The sequence below is a fragment of the Arctopsyche grandis genome, chromosome 8 (genome assembly GCF_051622035.1).
Source record: "Arctopsyche grandis isolate Sample6627 chromosome 8, ASM5162203v2, whole genome shotgun sequence".
NCBI classification, from domain to species: Eukaryota; Metazoa; Arthropoda; class Insecta; order Trichoptera; family Hydropsychidae; genus Arctopsyche; species Arctopsyche grandis.
In genome coordinates, this window is record NC_135362.1 from 31,471,252 (window position 1) to 31,491,000 (window position 19,749).

Sequence of the window (19,749 nt, forward strand, 5' to 3'; positions counted from 1 at the left end):
TGTATATACATATTACGATTTGAAAGTTTTGGAATCATATTTGAGTGTGAGTTTCCAATTATTATTTGACTTCAAAATTCGAAATATTCGAATAGTTTTAAACAATAGAAAACAGTGTGAAATATTAATTCAAAATAATTGAAATTGATTTTGTTTTTAAATGCTTTTTATTATTAAGAAATTATGTTCACAATATATCTTATATCTATTTTAATAGCTACTGATCTACTGATCATTTTCTATTTTACAATTTAATTTAATTTGGTTAGTAATCATAGTATTATATTATTCTAATGTTAATGTACAGCATAATAGGAAAAAGAGCTCAAAAACCTATTTACAATTCTTATAAATGCTCATAATACATCTAGTACATAAAATTAATTAAAGACTCTAAAGTCGATGACCTAAAGCAGTGTTTAGGTAATCTTTTTGATTACCTGTGTTTAGGTAATCTGTGTTAAATAATTAAAGTGAGTGGGGTGGTCCACATACATTCATTAAAAAGAAAAAGTTAATTTATCGTTATATATAAACTTAATTTAATTTTAAAAATACATATTTTAAAAATAATAATGCGTTAAATGTTTCAAAATTAAATCTCGCCCTTAATTTTTTTTATTATTCCTGCTGTGGAGAACCCTCTTTCAGTAGCAGTTGACGTTGGTTTAATTGTTAATAAAGTTTTTAGAAGGATTTCTAAAGCTTCGGTTCATTTTTTAAAGTTATTCAAGTACCTGAAATCTTTTTTTAACCTTTTGGAATTTTATTGGAATTTGAAAAACGTATTTTTATAACGTGCAATCAATTTATTTAATTTGAGCAAAAATACCCGGATCGATAACGTGTCACTACGAGCTCCGACACACAACCGAAGTTCAAAACAACATAAATGAAACGAAATATTTCTGCTTATCCATAAAAATTGCGTTCCCGCTTCGGACTTTATTTTCGTTTCCGTTTCAAATGAACGCTGCAATAAGTTCTCTTTTGTAAAATACATAAGTTTAATTTCTAAAGCGAGGAATTCCAATGTCAAGTTCCACGAATCCATTGCACTGAGGCGATAAAATGACTCCGAGTCGACGACTAATACGTCTTTCACACATTTTCGTTACACATTTCGAGTTAAAAATAAAATTGTATTATATTAAAAAAATTCTAAATTTGTAAAATATTTTATTCGAATAATTGCTCAAATATTCGAATAACAAATCGTTCAAAATAGGCCGAATATATTCGAATATCGACTATCGAATATTCGGATTGGAAACTCTAAGTGTGACTCAATGATTTCAGTCGTAGATTATAATAAGTAATTTCATATTAGTTTTAAATCTTTGTACTCGAATGCCGCCATAGTGACATCACAATATGACAATTTTATTTTAAAATATTTTTTATTTATTACATTTTTGCTTTTTCGGAACACATAATGAACGAATTCGATAATTTGTTAATAAAAGTCATTGTCTTTGCATACAATGTCATTAAAAATATATAAATTTCATTTTTTGGAAACAAATTAAATATGTGGGAGGAAGTGAGAGGGGGGGGGGGGTAGTCTTCTCGTGCCCCACCTGTTTTTAAAGTCACGAGCCGCCCCTGGTGTTAATGAATCGGAAGTAATGTTGCTTTAATTTTAGATTGTCTATAAAAAGATGCACCATGTCAGATGCCAAAGATAATAAAGTGGATAAAAATTCAGCTTAAAGGATTATTTTGAATACAAAACAAAAGCTATTTAAAAATGGATTTTGTTTCGTGTGAAAAGGCAATACTTATGTACATATGTATATGAAAATTTTGTATAATATTGACTTGTATCGTTTCTGGTTACGTTTTATTTTGATAAAATTGTGTATTTTCGATTTGCGAAGAACGTAATAGAATTATAAACGTCGTGGAAATTTTGGCGAGATCAGTCACCTGACACAGGTGACATTGCTTGAACTCTGTGCCTGTGTCACATTCGTTATCAGCTAGGTTTGACTGATAATTTGTCGCTTATCGTCTCGACCTGATTGCTTAGGAAATTTCAATTGCACCGTCAGGTGTTCGGGTTACCTGCCGCATCAACAGTTTCTCCAGCCGGCGATCGTTTTGCAACGAAATAAATTCCAAACAAACAACAATCAGCCTGTGAATAGTGTTTAAAACAATCGTGTTGCATCAAAAAAGTGTAAATTTTGTCAATACTATCGTGTATTCAACCGTATGCAAATACGATGGAAGTGGATGATGACTTTAGCGGGGAAAATTGCACCGTTTCCGACCGGAAGTCCGAAACGGAAATGGACGTAGAAAACAACGCATATTCTTCGGACTCAAATGGTGATTTTGATTTTCAAAAAAGTGCTACGCGTTCGTTGGATGATAATTTATTCGAAGGGCGCTCAACGACCTGCGGAAATTTACGGGAGATTCGACTCACCAGCATCATCGACCAGTTAAGAATCAACAGCCACTTGAAAGGTCAGTTTTATTTTGCATTATTTAATTTCTGTATTAGAAAAGTTGTGTGGTGGTCACACGTCATCACGTAAATCTTTGATTTAATTAATTGATATTGCCAACTTTGATTTAATCGTTATTCTAGTAGTTAATAGCCATCTATTGATAGTTATATTAAGCTATACATAAATGAATTTATAAAAATGTCCATAGATGGCAGTGCAACATTTTCATTAGAATAATTGAACGTCAATTCAAATTTGAAAATTTTCGTATGTATTTTTATATATAGATTTTTTTCACATTACGAAGCGGTACTAAAACGCGTTAAAATAAATATACGAAAAAAATTTAAACCGTTATAAATCGTCAATTTAGCTGCAAATGTGAATGATTTATTGTTATTGCACGTAATAATTTTCCTCTTTAAAACTGTGCATTATGCATATGAATTGACCGCAGTCAAATTAAAATATTTTGAAACGATCAAACCAGTCAATTTGTCATTGCAGTTTATACGCCTAATTGCATGTAATTCAAAGTACACGGTGCTAGAAAAATAATATATCGGACGCGTGTCAGTCGCCGCTCGATTGAATTAATACCTGTTGCGTTTCATAGCTTTAATTGCACACCGGTGCAATGATTATAATTAAAACAGTAAATCTTCAAAGAAAAAGTAATAACATAAAACTACCGATGAAAATTTTAATTGTTCGCACAGAACGGAAACGCAATAAAGTCGATTTTCAATTTATGCCATTCCTATCTACGGCATTTATAATTACTAAAAATTAATCCCACATGCCGACACGAGATTATAATATATTATAATTTAATTGCAAATGATCTTAATAAGTCAACTTCTATGGTCTAATTTTAAATTGCGTGTGGATATTATCAATCACCTATCTCATTATTAGAGACCCGTATTTTGGGCATCTATTTTTGTCAATTTTAGCATTTTCATTTTGCATTTTAGCGTTTTAGGGCATTAAAAATGTTCAATTTTAGCATTTATTTTTATGAAGAGTTTAATTTTAAATAATAAAACATTTCGATGAATTTTAATAAAATTTATATACATACATATATACAATTTAAAGACAACACAACAATCATAAAATAATAGAAAAATTCAAAAACGTTTTGGAATTAAAATTACAAAGAAACAAACATGTAAAAATACAAAGACAAAAAAATATGAATATAAAAATATAATACCAATTAAAATTTATTAAAACTCAACATGGATCATATTTCTACAGATTCGTGCGACGATCGGTCACAATTATATTGTATTTACTAAAATACCTTTCAGCATCCACACTATTGACGGGACACCAAATAGATTTTAGAGCTGCACAATCAAACTCTTCATATTTAATTTTTGTTGCCATCAATAATAGCAATATATCCGGCGTGGATTCATTTTTTATATTCTCTATATTAATTGTCTAAAAAAGTTCTGATATCCTTCCAAATATTGAGCCTCTGTTAATACATTAAATAATGGCAGGTTTCTAAAAAACAAAACTGTTTCTTTAACATTAATATTAGATTTTGAACCTGCCACAGATGGATTGAATAGTTTTCTCAATGTTTGGAGGAATAGATTTGTCTCATTTAGTCTTGAGTGCGAGTATAGTTTTAAGATGCTTTTTTGAGCAGCCTTTTGGATACACAGCTCCAACTGTATTCTGTTGTTTGCAGTAGTAGACAAAATCAGTTGCTTGCTTTCGACAGGAAAAACACCGTCTATGGTAAACTGCAAGCTCTGTTTTATCCCCTCAATTTCTTCACATAATAAATGGGCAAAGGGATATGAAGACCCCTCTAAATTGTCTATTAATTTTATGCAAATTTCACTTTGATGTTTGTTATTTTAGCATCTATTCGCATATTTTACGAATTTAGCGTCTATGAGCATCTGTTCCAAATTTTAGCATCAATTTAGCATTGATAGCAAAATGCCCAAAATACGTGTCTACTCATTATACATATGTACATATCTTTAAACTTTAATATACGCTTACATATGTTTATCAATTACATATATAAATAAATAGACAGAAAATTCAGTATTCTCAGCTCTAGTTTTGAACATCTCTTCGGCTATACTGTAAATAGTATACTTTTTACAAGCCTTTTCTATACTTCATTTTTCTATGAATCATGTTTACTACTAATAAGATTTTAAGTAATAGAGATATATACTTATATGTATTTAATTTTTATTTTAATACATATACATAGATATATAACAGGTAGGCCTGACAGGTAAATTCCAAAGTGCCTTCCCGGCCAAATATAAACAATTTATAGAGCAATTTTACAGGGTATCATTGAGACGGTAATTGGATTATTAGTGACATTGCGATCGCCCAAAAGACAAATTTTGCCATTAAAATCGTGAATACGGAATATTTGGCACTCGAGTTCTCGTTAGTATGATAGTTATCGTTAGTATGATAGTTATAGTTAGTATGATGGATTTTTCGGTTGCCAGATTTTTCGTTATAGAGGTTTTAGTGACTTTTAGGGGAGCGTCTTGTGACCAATAATCACCGAACTTTGATTGAGACTTCTATGGACAAATTCGACAAACGTTTTTGTAGCATTTTATAAATCAGCACATTCGAGATGCTAAAAACTCGGAGAAATAGGACGAGGTTGTCAATTTGTTGGAACCGTTTCAATGAAACCAGATAAATCAGAAAATTTTGATAGGAAACGTCGAACTGGAGTATCACGTCCTAGGTTAACGGCACTGGGTCAAGGATTGAACGCGTGACCACTAAGTTGAAAATATTAAACTATAACCACTGACATCTTAATGTATCAGCTTCACTTTCGCTTGCCATAAACTATTTAATCCAATCTAAAAATAGCGTTTTTGACTTCTTAATAAGTTCTTTTTAATCATACTTGTGCCTCATACATACATGTAAAATGCACTTTATGAAAATACATCGATTGGTTGGAGGTACAAGACATTGTTTAAAATCGATGAATTTTTCTATTTAATATTAGTCTCGTTGTATCGTTAATCTCGTAAATTTATTAAATTATATTTATACATAAAATTTAACAATGAAATATTTTGTTTCTTTAAATCATGTATACTTATATCGAATTGATGCCGCAAAGAATATGTGGCTTAGAGATTTACCAGTTATATATGAAAAATTGTATAATTTTAATTCAAACCAGGGCTTCCCCCAATCTGCGAGACTAGTATACATATATTAACCAATATATATATATATATATATATATATATATATATATATATATATATATATATATATATATATATATATATATATATATATATATATATATATATATATATATATATATATATATATATATATATATATATATATATATATATATATATATATATATATTATATACATAGTACCGTTTAATATGCACCCTTTTTTTTGATCTTTTGATTTTCGATATTTGCTTTTTCGACCTTTTCACTTTCGGTGCCGTGAGGTAGACCCGTATAAAATATGCACGTGTGTGGTGATATTAACACTGTGTATTTTTTTTTTTATTATTTTTGCACATTTCAAAACCAAACGGAAAATCTTCGAATTGGACACGTTTTTCCAATTGGTCACCGCCACTGACACACAAATTCGTCGGTGAAAGGGCTAATCAGCCACCATATCGTCAAATAATGACCGCAAAAATGTGTGTGTGTGTGCACAATTAGCGTTGGTCGGATTGTCGGTCCGTTGAGCGGCGCGCGCCGGTAATTAGGTGTGTTTGTTCACCGGATGTGCCGCGAAGAAAGCGTGTACCGACGAAGAGGAAGAGCGCGTGCCCACTACACACCTTCACATCTACATCTACATCTACCTCTACCTATCTACCTCTTATTCTACCTGCCATACCAATATATTAATCATAGTCCGTGCCACTCGCTACCGTTTCAGGTTCACGAAGCTCTCGTCACGCTCGACCCGCGCGCGCTGTCGAGCTCTCCGCGCGGAAAACTCGGGAAAACTCAACCGAAATGAGCACGCGTCTCGGCAAAATTTTGCTAAATGCCAACTCGACAAGTCACTCGGTGTATATCCGATGCGGATTTTGGCCGATTGTTGTCGTGTGGTGGACGGTTTGAGGTCGATTTTCGGAAAATTTCCGTGTGCGCTTATTGTATCGATATACTTCATGGTTGTTTTACTCGATTTCGCTATATTCGTATTTGTAATATAAACAGCGGGGTTTGGTGCATCCGCTCTAAAATCGCCAGATTAACAGAACGGCGGCTTTAAACGTAATTCTCGTTTTCTCGAATGATAGATTGCACATCAGATGACGAGTAACCTTTCGATGTGCACAGATGCAATTATTAAAATTGAGTTGGATCTTTCTGGCGAGTTTATAATAAGGCAAGATTCGGAACTTATGCCTTATTTTAATCAACTCAATTTTAATAATAACCATTTTAATAATTGCATCTGTGCACATCGAAAGGTTACACGTCCTCTGATGTGCAATCTATCATTCGAGAAGACGAGAATTGCATTTAAAGCAGCCGTCCGTTAATCTGTCGTTCAATTTGTCTGGCGATTTTAGAGCGGATGCACCGCATCCAAACAGCGTTATCAATCGAATCGTCGTCATAGAAACTTTGATTTGTTTTCGACGTTCCCAACTAAAAGTACTTAATAATACAAATTAACAAAGTGTCTTTCGAAATTATATATTAGACTAGCTGAACCTGGCATGCGTTGCAATGCCAGAATAGGGCATGCAATTCCCGTTCCCGTTTCAAGTGATGGTTGGAGCTCAACTAACGTCTCTTCAACGTCATGTCGTCATAAACCAACTGGTAACGTGGTGACCAACGACCACATTTCCTTGACTACACATTGGCGCTTCAAACTTTCGCGTTGGTAAAATCGTAAAACAGTATGACACTAGTTAACTACTATGACACCATCATGTATGACTCATTCATTGTCGCATGATGTGTAATCGATGTTAACAATTAAAACGACTAACCAGTAGGGATAAGACACACCATTGATTTGTGGCACACCTAATTTAATAAGTAACACCATTGATTTATAGCACACTTCATTGTTTTAATCTTTGAAGGACGGAGCGTCGAGATCGAATGAGTGTCCCGAACCGGGGTCGAGTAAGACCCCAGTATTTTTTAATCAAAATACAGATTTTCTTAATACAAATGGGTTCAATATATATCTTATTAAACATTTTATATATCAACATAAAAAGTTTTAGACCTATAGCATGTTTTTGACTATTTTTGTATTAAAAAATAACGACAAACATCGACATGCAAACGCACATAGGTAAGGCCAACAGGCGACTGCATGACTCAATAGCCACGAGCCAAAAGCGACGAAAACAATAGCTTACGAAAATATAGCTGTCTCTTTCTCTCGTATTGATTCATCGATCAACAATAATATGCAAGCGAACAGTCAAATCATGACTTATCGCTACCGCCTTTAAAGCTATACTTTGGAACGTAGAAATGTATAAATGTATTTTTTTACGATGTACCCCTTTTATAAATCGTACAACATCTATTAAATTAAATTTCTTGTAGTTCATTCTAGGAATACAAAAAATATAGGGCGTATAGCTTTGAAAATCACATAGTTATTACGAAAAACGTAAAAATTGGGGCACTTGCATACCCCACTTCGGTGAGGGAGGGTTAACGAAGAGTATATACATATGTAAACTCATTACTGTTAGAATTTAAGTTAGTCTGTAATCAGCTCTTGTATATTGAATATATTAACAAAAATTATTACTTTTTATTCAAACCGACGAGATTGCTTCGTAGCGTCACCCTAGTCGTACTGCACCCTAACGTCCGCTCATTCTTTCTTATCTTCGTACCGAGCAGGAATTGGGTAATTGCGATGGGTTGGCGCGTGTGTGCGCATTGACCCGAGCAGCACGGATGACCTGATGGTCACCCGAGCGTAACTGACCCTCTCCGCATATAGTATACGTATATTATACATAGCTCAAGACACGGAACCGACGTTAATTATATCGCAAACGTTGTTTAAAAATCGACATCGCTCCTATAAATACGGATCGTATTTATGACTCGTCTCGTTTATGAATAATTCAATTTCGAATGTATGCAATAATTGGCGCGTCGCCGGGCCGCAGCGTGTTAACAGTGAACGTGATTACTCACAGATTATATTCTTCACATGCATACTATTTTATTTCTTTAACGGTCACCTTTATGGCTCTCGAATATTTGTATTATAAACGCGCTCACTACATATGTACATAGAATGACGTGTGACATTTCGCAAATTGTCGACGGATATTTTTATGATGTTTTATCGGCGTCTCTCTCCCTCTCTCTGTGTGTGCGAATTTATCACATTCGTTTATCGATTCGTGTTTTTTTTTTTATGTATTTTGGATTGTTGCGAGTTATGATAGTTTTGTAATATAAGATGTTATAAATTTGACGTAATTTTATATTTTAATTCGTGTCAGGAAGGATATTGAAGCTTATTTATGAATTTGCCGTTAGTATAATATGATATTGTCGACGTTAATATGATCAGATTACATCTAATGGAATATCCATACTAATTAGCATTTTTCCTTGATTAATGATTTAAATAAAAAAATATACGTATGTATGTATATGCATTACCTTATTCGTATTATTACTTATCATCAATGACAAAGTCATTTTTAAGATTTATAAATCAAGTAAGAAATCTTATTATGTCAAATATATTATATATGAAAGAATTTAATTTATAAAAACTGTATATATGTACGTATGTATGCATGTATATAATTCTTTATTAATTATAATTTGTAGTTAATAGTTCCCACAAACGAAGCAATTTGTCTGTCGTAGAGATCAATTATTATATTTGTATTTTGATTTATTTGACCCAATTTTCAATAAATTTTTTAAAGGACAAATTTTTTTTATATGAAATTGAAAAAAATATGCAATTAACAAACAAATGTTTATCGTTTGAAAAAAATAAATATACATACATATATGTGGTATTTGGCTCACTATTTTATAATATTTATTTTGAGCCTTTTAAAGACCAAGATATGTATTTTGTCGCTCTATAAGACCGTCGGGACTGCCACTTATGAAAAAATTACAATAAATTGAATAAATAAACTTCAATTTGATTTTTTTCCCAGCATTGATATTTTTAGTGACGTAAATTTTTGCACCGGCCAAATAATTAAATGCCATACTAATGTGCACTATTCGTTTCCTATATAGGACGTAGTATGGATATTACCTATATCTCTACTCTACTCCTTTACTTTTGAACATGCTTGGGTGTAATTTCTCTGAAATTCGGAGAAATTACTCATTAATTCGTTTTGTTTTCCAACATCTACATACGTGGTAATACGTCATGCCCGTCGTTGCTGAAACAGTTGGGACTTTATATCCCTTTTATGTTAAGCATGTGGAATCTACGGTTGATTTGGGTATCCTCAATTCACCTTTCACAGTCACATCAAGACATTCGCTAACGTTTCCTTTCGTCAACTCGAATTTGTCTTGAAATGTGCAAGGTTATTCTCCAAACCTACATATGTCTTCTTGCCTACTCTTCAATTCGCTTGTGAAAAGCAAACTAGAGTATAATGCTATTGTATGGAATCCGCACAAAGCTAATAACTCTCTAATGATTGAAAAAGTGCAAAAGCATTTTTTAATTTCCTATATTGGAAGTAGTATAGATATTACCCATATATCTACCCTACTCCTTTTCTTTTGAAGATGCTTGGGTATATGTAATTCCCTTGAACTTTGGAGAAACTTCTCATTAATTCGTTTTATTCTCCAACTTCTACGTGGTAATACGTCATGCCCGTTGTTGCTAGAACGATTCGGACTTTACGTCCCTTATAATTATGTAAAGTGGTAGAAATCATCATTTGATGGTTGTACCTCCTGTTCGCACAGTTCTTTATCGCACGGCTATAATTCCAAGAGTTATCCGACTTCTCAATAAAATCGTCGATGCTGAGCCTGAATGTGATATTTTCCACCTTAGTGAGCGTAGAAAATCGTTCCTAGAATTTCGTCTTAATTAACATCACGCATAAGAAGAGGTTGTATTATCTTTCAATCCGACGAAATTGATTTTCCAACGCGCATATGAGATTTTCACGCGGCGCGTCACAATGCCGGGGCGAGGACGCTTTCCCGGCAATTTTCCGGGAATTTAAAAACACCCACACACGCATACGAATACAGGGGCACACACAGACCCACATACGAGGTAAACTTTCTAAATAAGCCGGTTCAAATGACGGAGTCGTGTGTACGGACCTGTGACAGATGAGACACGCGACCATCCATCCGTCTGCACGGTTCAACGAGAAGCGGTCACGGACACACTCGTACATGTATATGTGTATTTTACACGTATAGACAAGGTGGCTATACCCACTTGTGCCTTTATATACGTTTCAGATAAGACAGCCACCTAAATGTGACTATAAGTGGCGGTTTGATGTCACCGGTCGCATCGAACCGAGACGTGCGGCAAATTGCACGCCGACGACAGTACATATCCAACGACCGGCAAATCACTGTCAACTTCAACCCCCCGAACCGCCAATCTTATGTATTAATTCATTTTTATGACGTAACTATCCAACTGGACGTTCTTGATTTAAAACTAAGCCAAGGTGAGTGTTTCCCAAGTTGGATACGCGACCGCCATATTCAATACATATGTAGAAAAAGCTTGACAAATTGTAATCAAAAGGAAAATGTCTTAGAAACAAACTCGTTTAGTATGATTGTGTTTTAAACTACGATAAAACATTTGGAAAATTTTCTGAATGAAATTATACTTTTGAATGGACCAGAAATCTTTTTTCAGTATTCTTTGAATATTGTCAAACAACTTCTTGAGCATAATGTGTTGTGGAAAAGGTTAAAATTTGTATATATGTATGTTTAAAATGTATTATGAGCATTTATAAGAATTATTGATAGATTTTTGAGCTTTTTTTTCTATTATGTTGTATAAAATAACATTAAAATAATAAAATACTATACATACTAACAAAAAAATACTGCCTAAAACCGATTCTGATGACTGGATCTGTAGTAATGAATAGATCTAAGCTTTGTGTAGTATTGTGAACATAATAAATGGACAATAAAAACAATTTTTAAAATACTGAACAACTCCTCAATGTTATTTTAAGTATTCTTACATATATTTTAACAGCTACTATATCTACTGATCATTTTTAATAAAATTGTAGCATAGAAAATGATCAGTATATCATTAACTTTTAAAATACATATAAGATGTATTGCGAATATATGTATGTATGTTATTTATTAATCATTGCATTTAAAAATTTTAAGTGTTTTGAAAACAAGATTTGAATAAGATGAGTTCTTTTTGGTTTAGAATTCATTGCAAATATTCTTGAAGATCTTAAAAATCTTTTGGCTTCAAATGACTTTCTTCTACATATATAGAATTATGTATATTATATATAGAATTATGCATACTATGTAACAATTATACGATAGCAGCCCCCCCCCTATCTTTTAATTAATTTTGTCGAAAGGGTCATGTCGGAAAAAATTATGTTTGAAGGTAGTAGTAAATTTTGGAAATACTGGTTTAGGGAAATGGTTCGTTTCAGTGCAGTGAATTAGCACATAAATGCGAAAGTAAAGATGAAATGAGATATAATGCGATGTAGTGACCGGAAATTATTATTTTTATTTGTACATCAAAATTATGCGTTCAATCAGCGTATTGCATAAATAGCTCTATTGAAGTTCATTGATCGTTTAATATTTCTAGTATATGTATGTAGATCTAAGCGTGATAGTTATTACCGTTTGCATTTCCATCAGTTTTTTTTATTGAAGGTACGTATTCGATGATGCGATATTAATTATTATGTTTTCAAAATTAGTCTCAAAATTCTTGACATGTGTACAAGGATATTGTATGTAGTACACATGTACATATGTATGTATGAAAAAGTTCAAATTTCGGTTAGGGATAAGATTGACTTCAATTAAAAGGCTAAGATGATTTAAAATTCACTCAGAAAGTAGTGGAAGTTATCGGAAATATATTTGACAATTTTCGATTGATAGGTTAAAAAATAAATAAGGTGAAGATCAGGCCTGGCTCAAGGGTGTATGGCGCCCCTAGGCAGATTGGTTTTTAACGATTTGCCCCTTAATTTTTTTTAAACAATACATTCTATAAAAGGTTGAAGATAAATATATTAAGAAAAAAAACATAAAATTAAATTTACAAATTTTTATCCAAAATAGGCAGGTATATCAATAGCATAGTTTTATTAATTAAATATATTTATCAATATATGATATTAATATTTAGAATTTTAGAATATATAGAATTTTATCGACTGACATTTCTTCATTCGAATATGATTGGTTAAGATATTTAATTTCGTGATGCAAATCCATCCCTGATATATATATGTATATATTTCGTTTAAGGTCACGTTTCAGCAGTTTTTATTAAAATACAATTCCATGTAACCATTTGTACCGATGATAGTTTATTGTTTGACAAGTTTTATTCGTGAGTCGTTGATATTTGACAATCGACCTCCTGCGTTCCTCGTAAATTATAATATTTCATAGTCAGTATTTTGTAACTTTGGGTAGAAAAATTAATTAGAATATAAAATGTTTCATAAGTTCAATGAAAACCATTTTTTTTTTCAATTTTATCACCAAAAAAATCACAGCGCCCCTTAGCTATGGCGCCCCTAGGCATGTGCCTAGCCTGTTGCCACTGGTGAAGATAATGAAGATGTCACTAAAGGATTATTTTTAAAATGGAGTTGTTGATTGTTTGTTTGTTAAGAGATTTGACAATTAAAAATTATATTGTGTAATAATTTATCTTGTCTATTCAATTTCTAGAGACTAGAAGTTCAAGAAGTATTCTGTTGGTGGTTAATATTACTTTTTGTATTGATTTAATAAGTGAAGATTTCAGAAAAAAAGAATAAGCTCTATGTTATAAAACGAATATTATATAGTAAAATATTTATATAGCTTTATGAGGATTTTCCACAGTACGTAATTATAAATTTTGTGCAGTAAAATTATATATTATATAGGTAAATATAAAGAGAATATTATTATATCACGTACATAGGTATGTATGTATGTATGTACATATGTATATGGAAAACATGATTAAGTTCAATTTGGATTTTAATGATAGATCTTATAAACAGTAAAACTTCTTGAAAGAATAAATGGAATATAAATAGGTATTTTAATTATGTGCACAGAATTGGGAATTCGAATATCCAATGTTTTGCCGATTCAACCACGCTGTAACTTGATACTATCGTGGAAACACAATCTCGACCTATGCAGTGTTGAAATGTGAATTAAATTGGGTATGTTAAATCGAAGATAAATAAATAATATATAAATAAATCGTCAGAAGCGAGTTCGCCACGCTCTTATTGAGAGCGCTTCAATTGCATGGACCGTTCATCGAAACGGTTCGATCTGTGTTGTTTCACCGGATTTTTTTCATATAATTTTTAATATTATTAATTCGTTTTGGTGCTATTTCGGTGCGGTACACCTTCCTTAATGCGATGTGATCGAATCGGTTATAGTATGTAGTTAATTAATAACGTTCGGTTGAACGACTTTCTAGTCGGCCGGAATCGATCATCTGATGAAAGACGCTGTTCGCTTCGGAACACATGTACAATTTGTTAACACTTTTTTAGGTGTGTTTCCGTTATAAATTAATTTTGAAATTGGTGTGTGTGTGTGTGTGTGTATGTTGTCGTCGGTTAGCTAATGCATTAGTAAAATGACGTTTATAAATGGTGGTAGAGTGTCGGTGCGATATTTTTCGCATTTCGTTAGTGGAAAACGGGCGATTGTTCAACAGAAGTAATTGTCGGAGATTAAAATCATCGTGCGAGTTAGATTATTAAAACAAAAAAAAAACGTGTTTTCAGTGAGAAATTATCGTCGGTCGAATTAAAAAATTACTCAATATTAACAGTCTGATGATTTTTTTGACTTAACGCTCTTGTGAACTTGTATCTATGATGAATCTCGCTCGGATGAGGGATACGTTTTCAATTTATATCACTCGAGATACGAACTGTAATGCTTCGTACTAATTAACAAAATAAATTCAATCTATTTAAACCATCTTTCATGTTCAAAGTGAAACGATAAGTCATTGAAATTTTTTCCAGGCTATTTCGAATGACAAATGATGTATATGTATTTTTAAGTAAATTTTAGTAAAAGAGAGAAGAAACTCCACTTGAAGTCAAAATTCGGTGCTTTTGAAAGAATGAGAAAATTTATTACTATTTAAAATAAATAATAACAGATCTGCAATAACTGTCTAATATAATACAAATTATTTGGTGTTGCGACAAAGCCGCGCGGAACAAAATTACTTGGATGAAACCGCGCAAATCGAAAATAGCGCGCGACAAAATCGCGCAACAAATATATGTACATATCTACAAATATAAGCAAGTAAATAAAAAAAAAAAACAAGATTATAAATATTAAAAACAGGTTTAATGTATGTACATATAAGAAGCATCCGATAGAACACAATAATGATAAAATAAAAATCATTTTTTTTATTTTGAAAGTGTACTTTAATTTGTGCTGTTCCTTCGATATTATTTTTAATTTAGGACATTTAATTATATTTAATACTAGTGTTTTTACCCGGCTTCGCTCGGTATTGTAATATAAACCGATTAAACATGGCCAATCTAATAGCAAACATTTTATTAAATTTATTTGAATAGTTTTATTTAATTTAAATTAATTTTAATATTCATTTTTTCGATGACGTCACCGATTTACGAACCAACAATACTTACATACATACTTACAAAGTCTCTTTCGAAATTATATATTAGATATGTATGTCTATTCTTGTTATTCAAGTTTCAATAAAGTGTGAATAAATTCACAAGTGCACTTTCAAAATTAATAAACGATTGTTATTTTATCATAACTGTGTTCTATCGGTTTTTTCTTATACATTAGATCTGTTTCTAATATTTATATTACTTGTTTTTATATTTATTTTCTTGTTCAAATGTATACCTATGCGTTGCGCGATTTTGTCGCCACGCTATTTTGGTTTGCGCGATTTTGTCCCGCGCCGTTTTGTGATGGCGCCAAATATTATACTTGAATTAACACAAGAATAAGATTGAAATTACGTCTTATTAATTAATTTGAATAATTTCCGTTTGAGAAAATAGCGTATGCGTACAAATTAGTCATAAATAAATAACAAAATTATATGTAATAAAAAATTAACATTAATGCAATTAATTATATATAATTATAATATCATCTGTATTACTTACAGTTTCATTCGCATAATCCACAGAAGAAAATAGAGATAATTAAAAATTCATATGAGCATTTTTTATGCACTTCCATACAAAAAAAAAGGTTTAATTCAATTAATTTACTAAAAATGTATGCCCGTTAAAATGAAACAAACTCGTACAGTTACATAGTTTTCAATGTGCATAGAAATTATCATATTGTTTTTGGTAGGCTTTAAGACCGCCCATTCAACTAAGCGTAAATATGCATAGTAGGAAGTATCTACATATATGTATATGTCACAGTGAAATTATGTCAGTAACGTTTCAGTGAAATCATAACCAGTTAAATTTTTAGGGTTGATTTTATTCATTTAAGATAAGATTGTTAGGGTTGGTATTATTTAAGCGCTAGGATAGGTTAGGTTAAGTAAGGAGTGGCCCTATTCATTTAAGATTGGGTTGCTAGGGTTAAATTTGTAGAGTTAAACGATGTAAATTCATTGTTTGATACTTTTTCACTGGTTAAATGAATTGGTGCAAATATATTTTCACTTGAAATATGCTTTCACTGTAACACATATGTATATAAAATTTTATGTCTGTTTGTCTGTTTGTCTGTTTGTCTGCATGTCTGTCTGTCTGTCTCGTTAACTCATCTGTCTCGTATAACCAATCTTGAGATTTCAGAATTTATTGCTAAGCTAAGTTTTAGTACCTACTAAGGTGGTTTTCATTTTGATTATTTTCGGTTTTTTCGTGTAGTTTGATCGGTCTCCAATTACCACACGTACCTGAAACGTACATATGTATCTCGGATACATCCGAAAAATGTTATGGGTCGTTTCAGACGACGATGGGGCACACCTTCACCGAAACGGCGGCGGGGCATTTATAAACGTTGATTATGATGTTGTTTTCATGTTACGCGCTTAACCGAGCGTTCATTCAATTTTTTCGTTTTCTTCTTGTTCTTTTTTTGTGTAGGTAATCGTCTCTTGTGTGAGCTTCTTCGTATATCCACCTGCCTGCCTACCTGTGCGATATCATATATTTTCATTTTTTGTTGTTTTAATTGTGTGTTGTGCCGTATTATTTTCCGTTCTGTAAGAGTTGGTCTTTCTCACTGGCGCAATACGAAATGACCACACGTACGATGGACAGATAAGCGCGTCTTGTTGCGCTCATCCACTGTGCACACACACACACACAAACACACTTTGGCGATTGCCTTATGAAATGAATTATTTTCATAATTAACACTATAATAAGGGGAAGTGCGGTAGATTTGGACTGTTGTGATATATCCTATACTAAAAACTTATATTTATACTTCCTTATATTATATTTCCTGATAATTCGTTCTTTATTTCTATTTAGTGGATTGTGTATTGATAAAGTGCAGAAAGTGCAGAGTAGAGCAATGCGTGCAATTTTAAATGTGAGGAAACTTAAAAATGTTAGATGAATTGAAATGGTTGGATATTAGAAATAGTCATTTTAAATGTGTATATAAGCTAGATAAGAATCTATTACCCAAATATTTTAATAATCATATAGTTAGGAATACTTAATACTTAATTATAAAACAAGAAATAGGAATGAATTAATTATAGGTAGATTTAAGAAAGCAAAAACTGCAGGAGGTATTTTCAAAGAGGTGTTCAAATATACAATGCCCTTCCTTAGTAGTGCTTTCTTGAGGGGTGTTAATGGATACCTCTGTGGAAGATGACGTAACTATATATGTATGTATATAAGTTTAATACAATGTTATGTTTGGATTTATATTAAATTATTTTAGGGTTACTAATTATAGTTTTGTTAATATTGTCAACTATGTTATATTATATATATATGTATGTACATAGTTGTTAGTTTTAGTTTAAAACTGTTAATTGTGAAATAATTCATTAGAAATTTGCTATTTAATAATAATAAATAAATTTAAGAGCACATTCCTTTATTTCACTGCTCTGTGCTTTAGGTTTATTTATATTCTAAAATTGCCATTTTGCCCTTTATTTTTAATACCGACTTTCTTATCCGAATTTGCCAATTTTTTTGATTTTCATTGAAACGGTTCATGTAAAATTGGCTTTTCTTTTCCAATTTGCTATTGCAAATCTCGAGTTATTGTTATACCTCATGTTTCGCCAGATTTCTCTCCATAGATGTCTCTGGATATTTATTGAATGTAAAAATCGTATTGTTACATGAAAAATGTTATTGATCGTATTGTATACGATGTTTGTAATTTTTATTTTTATTTTTTTTTTATTTTTTTTATTTCATACCAGAAGGCATTACAGGTAAACCCCAATGCGCCTTCCTGGCCAAATTACAAACAATACAGCATTTTTTTATTATATAAGTCGCTAAATTACGAGACACTGACTTAAACTCGACAATTAACGAGACATCTATGAATTGTACATACATTTTTATTGTAATATTTACATTAATCATACTCAAATAGTGGTGACATAGTGGGTAGGAAGGATTTTTAGCCAATTTTTAATCGGGAATCGTTTCAACAATGAAATCAGAGAAAATTGGCAAACTCTGATAGGAAACGATCAACCAGGAGTCACAAATCCTGGTCTGACCAGCAGCATTACAGATATACTCACAAAAATTCTTTTCAATCGAGGTCAGCTCAAGGGATCGAACTCGGCGCCTCTCAGTTTTAAGCAGAAGCTTAACGACCGAGCCACGCTGCTGGCTGGTAATGTCTTACCATATACATATGTCAGGTATTCTTTCGATTTACATGTGTATGTATGTAATAATTATGTATTTAATATATGCAATAAATAATTTCTCGAGTCTTCTGTTCTGTTCAGCACACTGTTAGGCGAGTGTGCATGATTAATTGAAAAATAAAATAAAGTATTACTTTTACTCTAGAGGATCAAGGCTTTTCTCGGAAACCTTTTGGCGTGTCGAACTGCGATTTCATATCTAGAAGCTTAAGCTTAATACCAAGCTATGTATGAAATTTGGTGAGCACCCGTAAACCGGAAGTGGCAGTTTACTCTTGTCAGATTTTTCTTTCATTACTTTTTTCGACCCCTTAAACACGAGCGCTTTTCATTTTACACGGCGGCCTATTACAGATTGACTTGCAATAAAATTTAACAAAACCGACGTTGCTATTGCAATAATTTCCCATTTATGTACATATGTACATACATATGCAAGTTTGATGAACGGCACGACGATGCAGCAAGGTCGAAATCGAGTACGCACAAAAACATAGAATGCGTAGAATGTTAGAAATATGGAGGAAGTCGTGTATAGTTTTTATTTCTGTTTATATATACATATATATATATATATATATATATATATATATATATATATATATATATACATACATATAATACAAGAGTGTCTGTTTATGAACGCAACTCACGGTGATGAACGATTTCCCGCTATAGACGACGTCGTGTCGTATTTATTGTCGTTCGATTGACAGGTGAGGGATTTCGCCTCGAAACCTGGCGGAAAATCATGTTTTACGATTGGCTCTTGTCCCGGGACAAAATACTTTATTGCCACATTGTGTGTGTACACCCGCCGGTATATAAGTGCACATATACATACATTTATTTAAGTATAATAATATGTGTCCGACACGATAAATCCCCCATTGCCGGTGTGTATAATTAACGTTTGGCATTTTCGCCGCACTATGGGGCAGTTTAGCATACGTAATATCGATCGATCGCGCAATAAATCGAACGCGTTTAGAAGTGCATTTCCCGTAATGATACGTTCCCGAGAAGTATCGGTGTGAATGTACATATTATACATATGTACTACATATGTATGTAGGACGACGAGTCGTTCGTACATCCATGTGAACGGATCTGCTAGTGAGAGGGATGGTCA

General features: G+C 32.1%; 1 protein-coding gene across 1 annotated transcript in view; it reads left to right on the forward strand.

Moving 5' to 3' along the window:
- The first annotated feature begins 2,237 nt into the window (after positions 1-2,237).
- The window catches only part of LOC143916081 (uncharacterized), a 253,337-nt gene continuing 235,825 nt past the window's right edge, over positions 2,238-19,749 (forward strand). Inside the window, exon 1 of the mRNA XM_077436972.1 lies at positions 2,238-2,475. Coding sequence (XP_077293098.1) covers positions 2,295-2,475 — 181 coding nt within the window. The 5' untranslated portion in view covers positions 2,238-2,294. The remainder of the gene's footprint in view (positions 2,476-19,749) is intronic.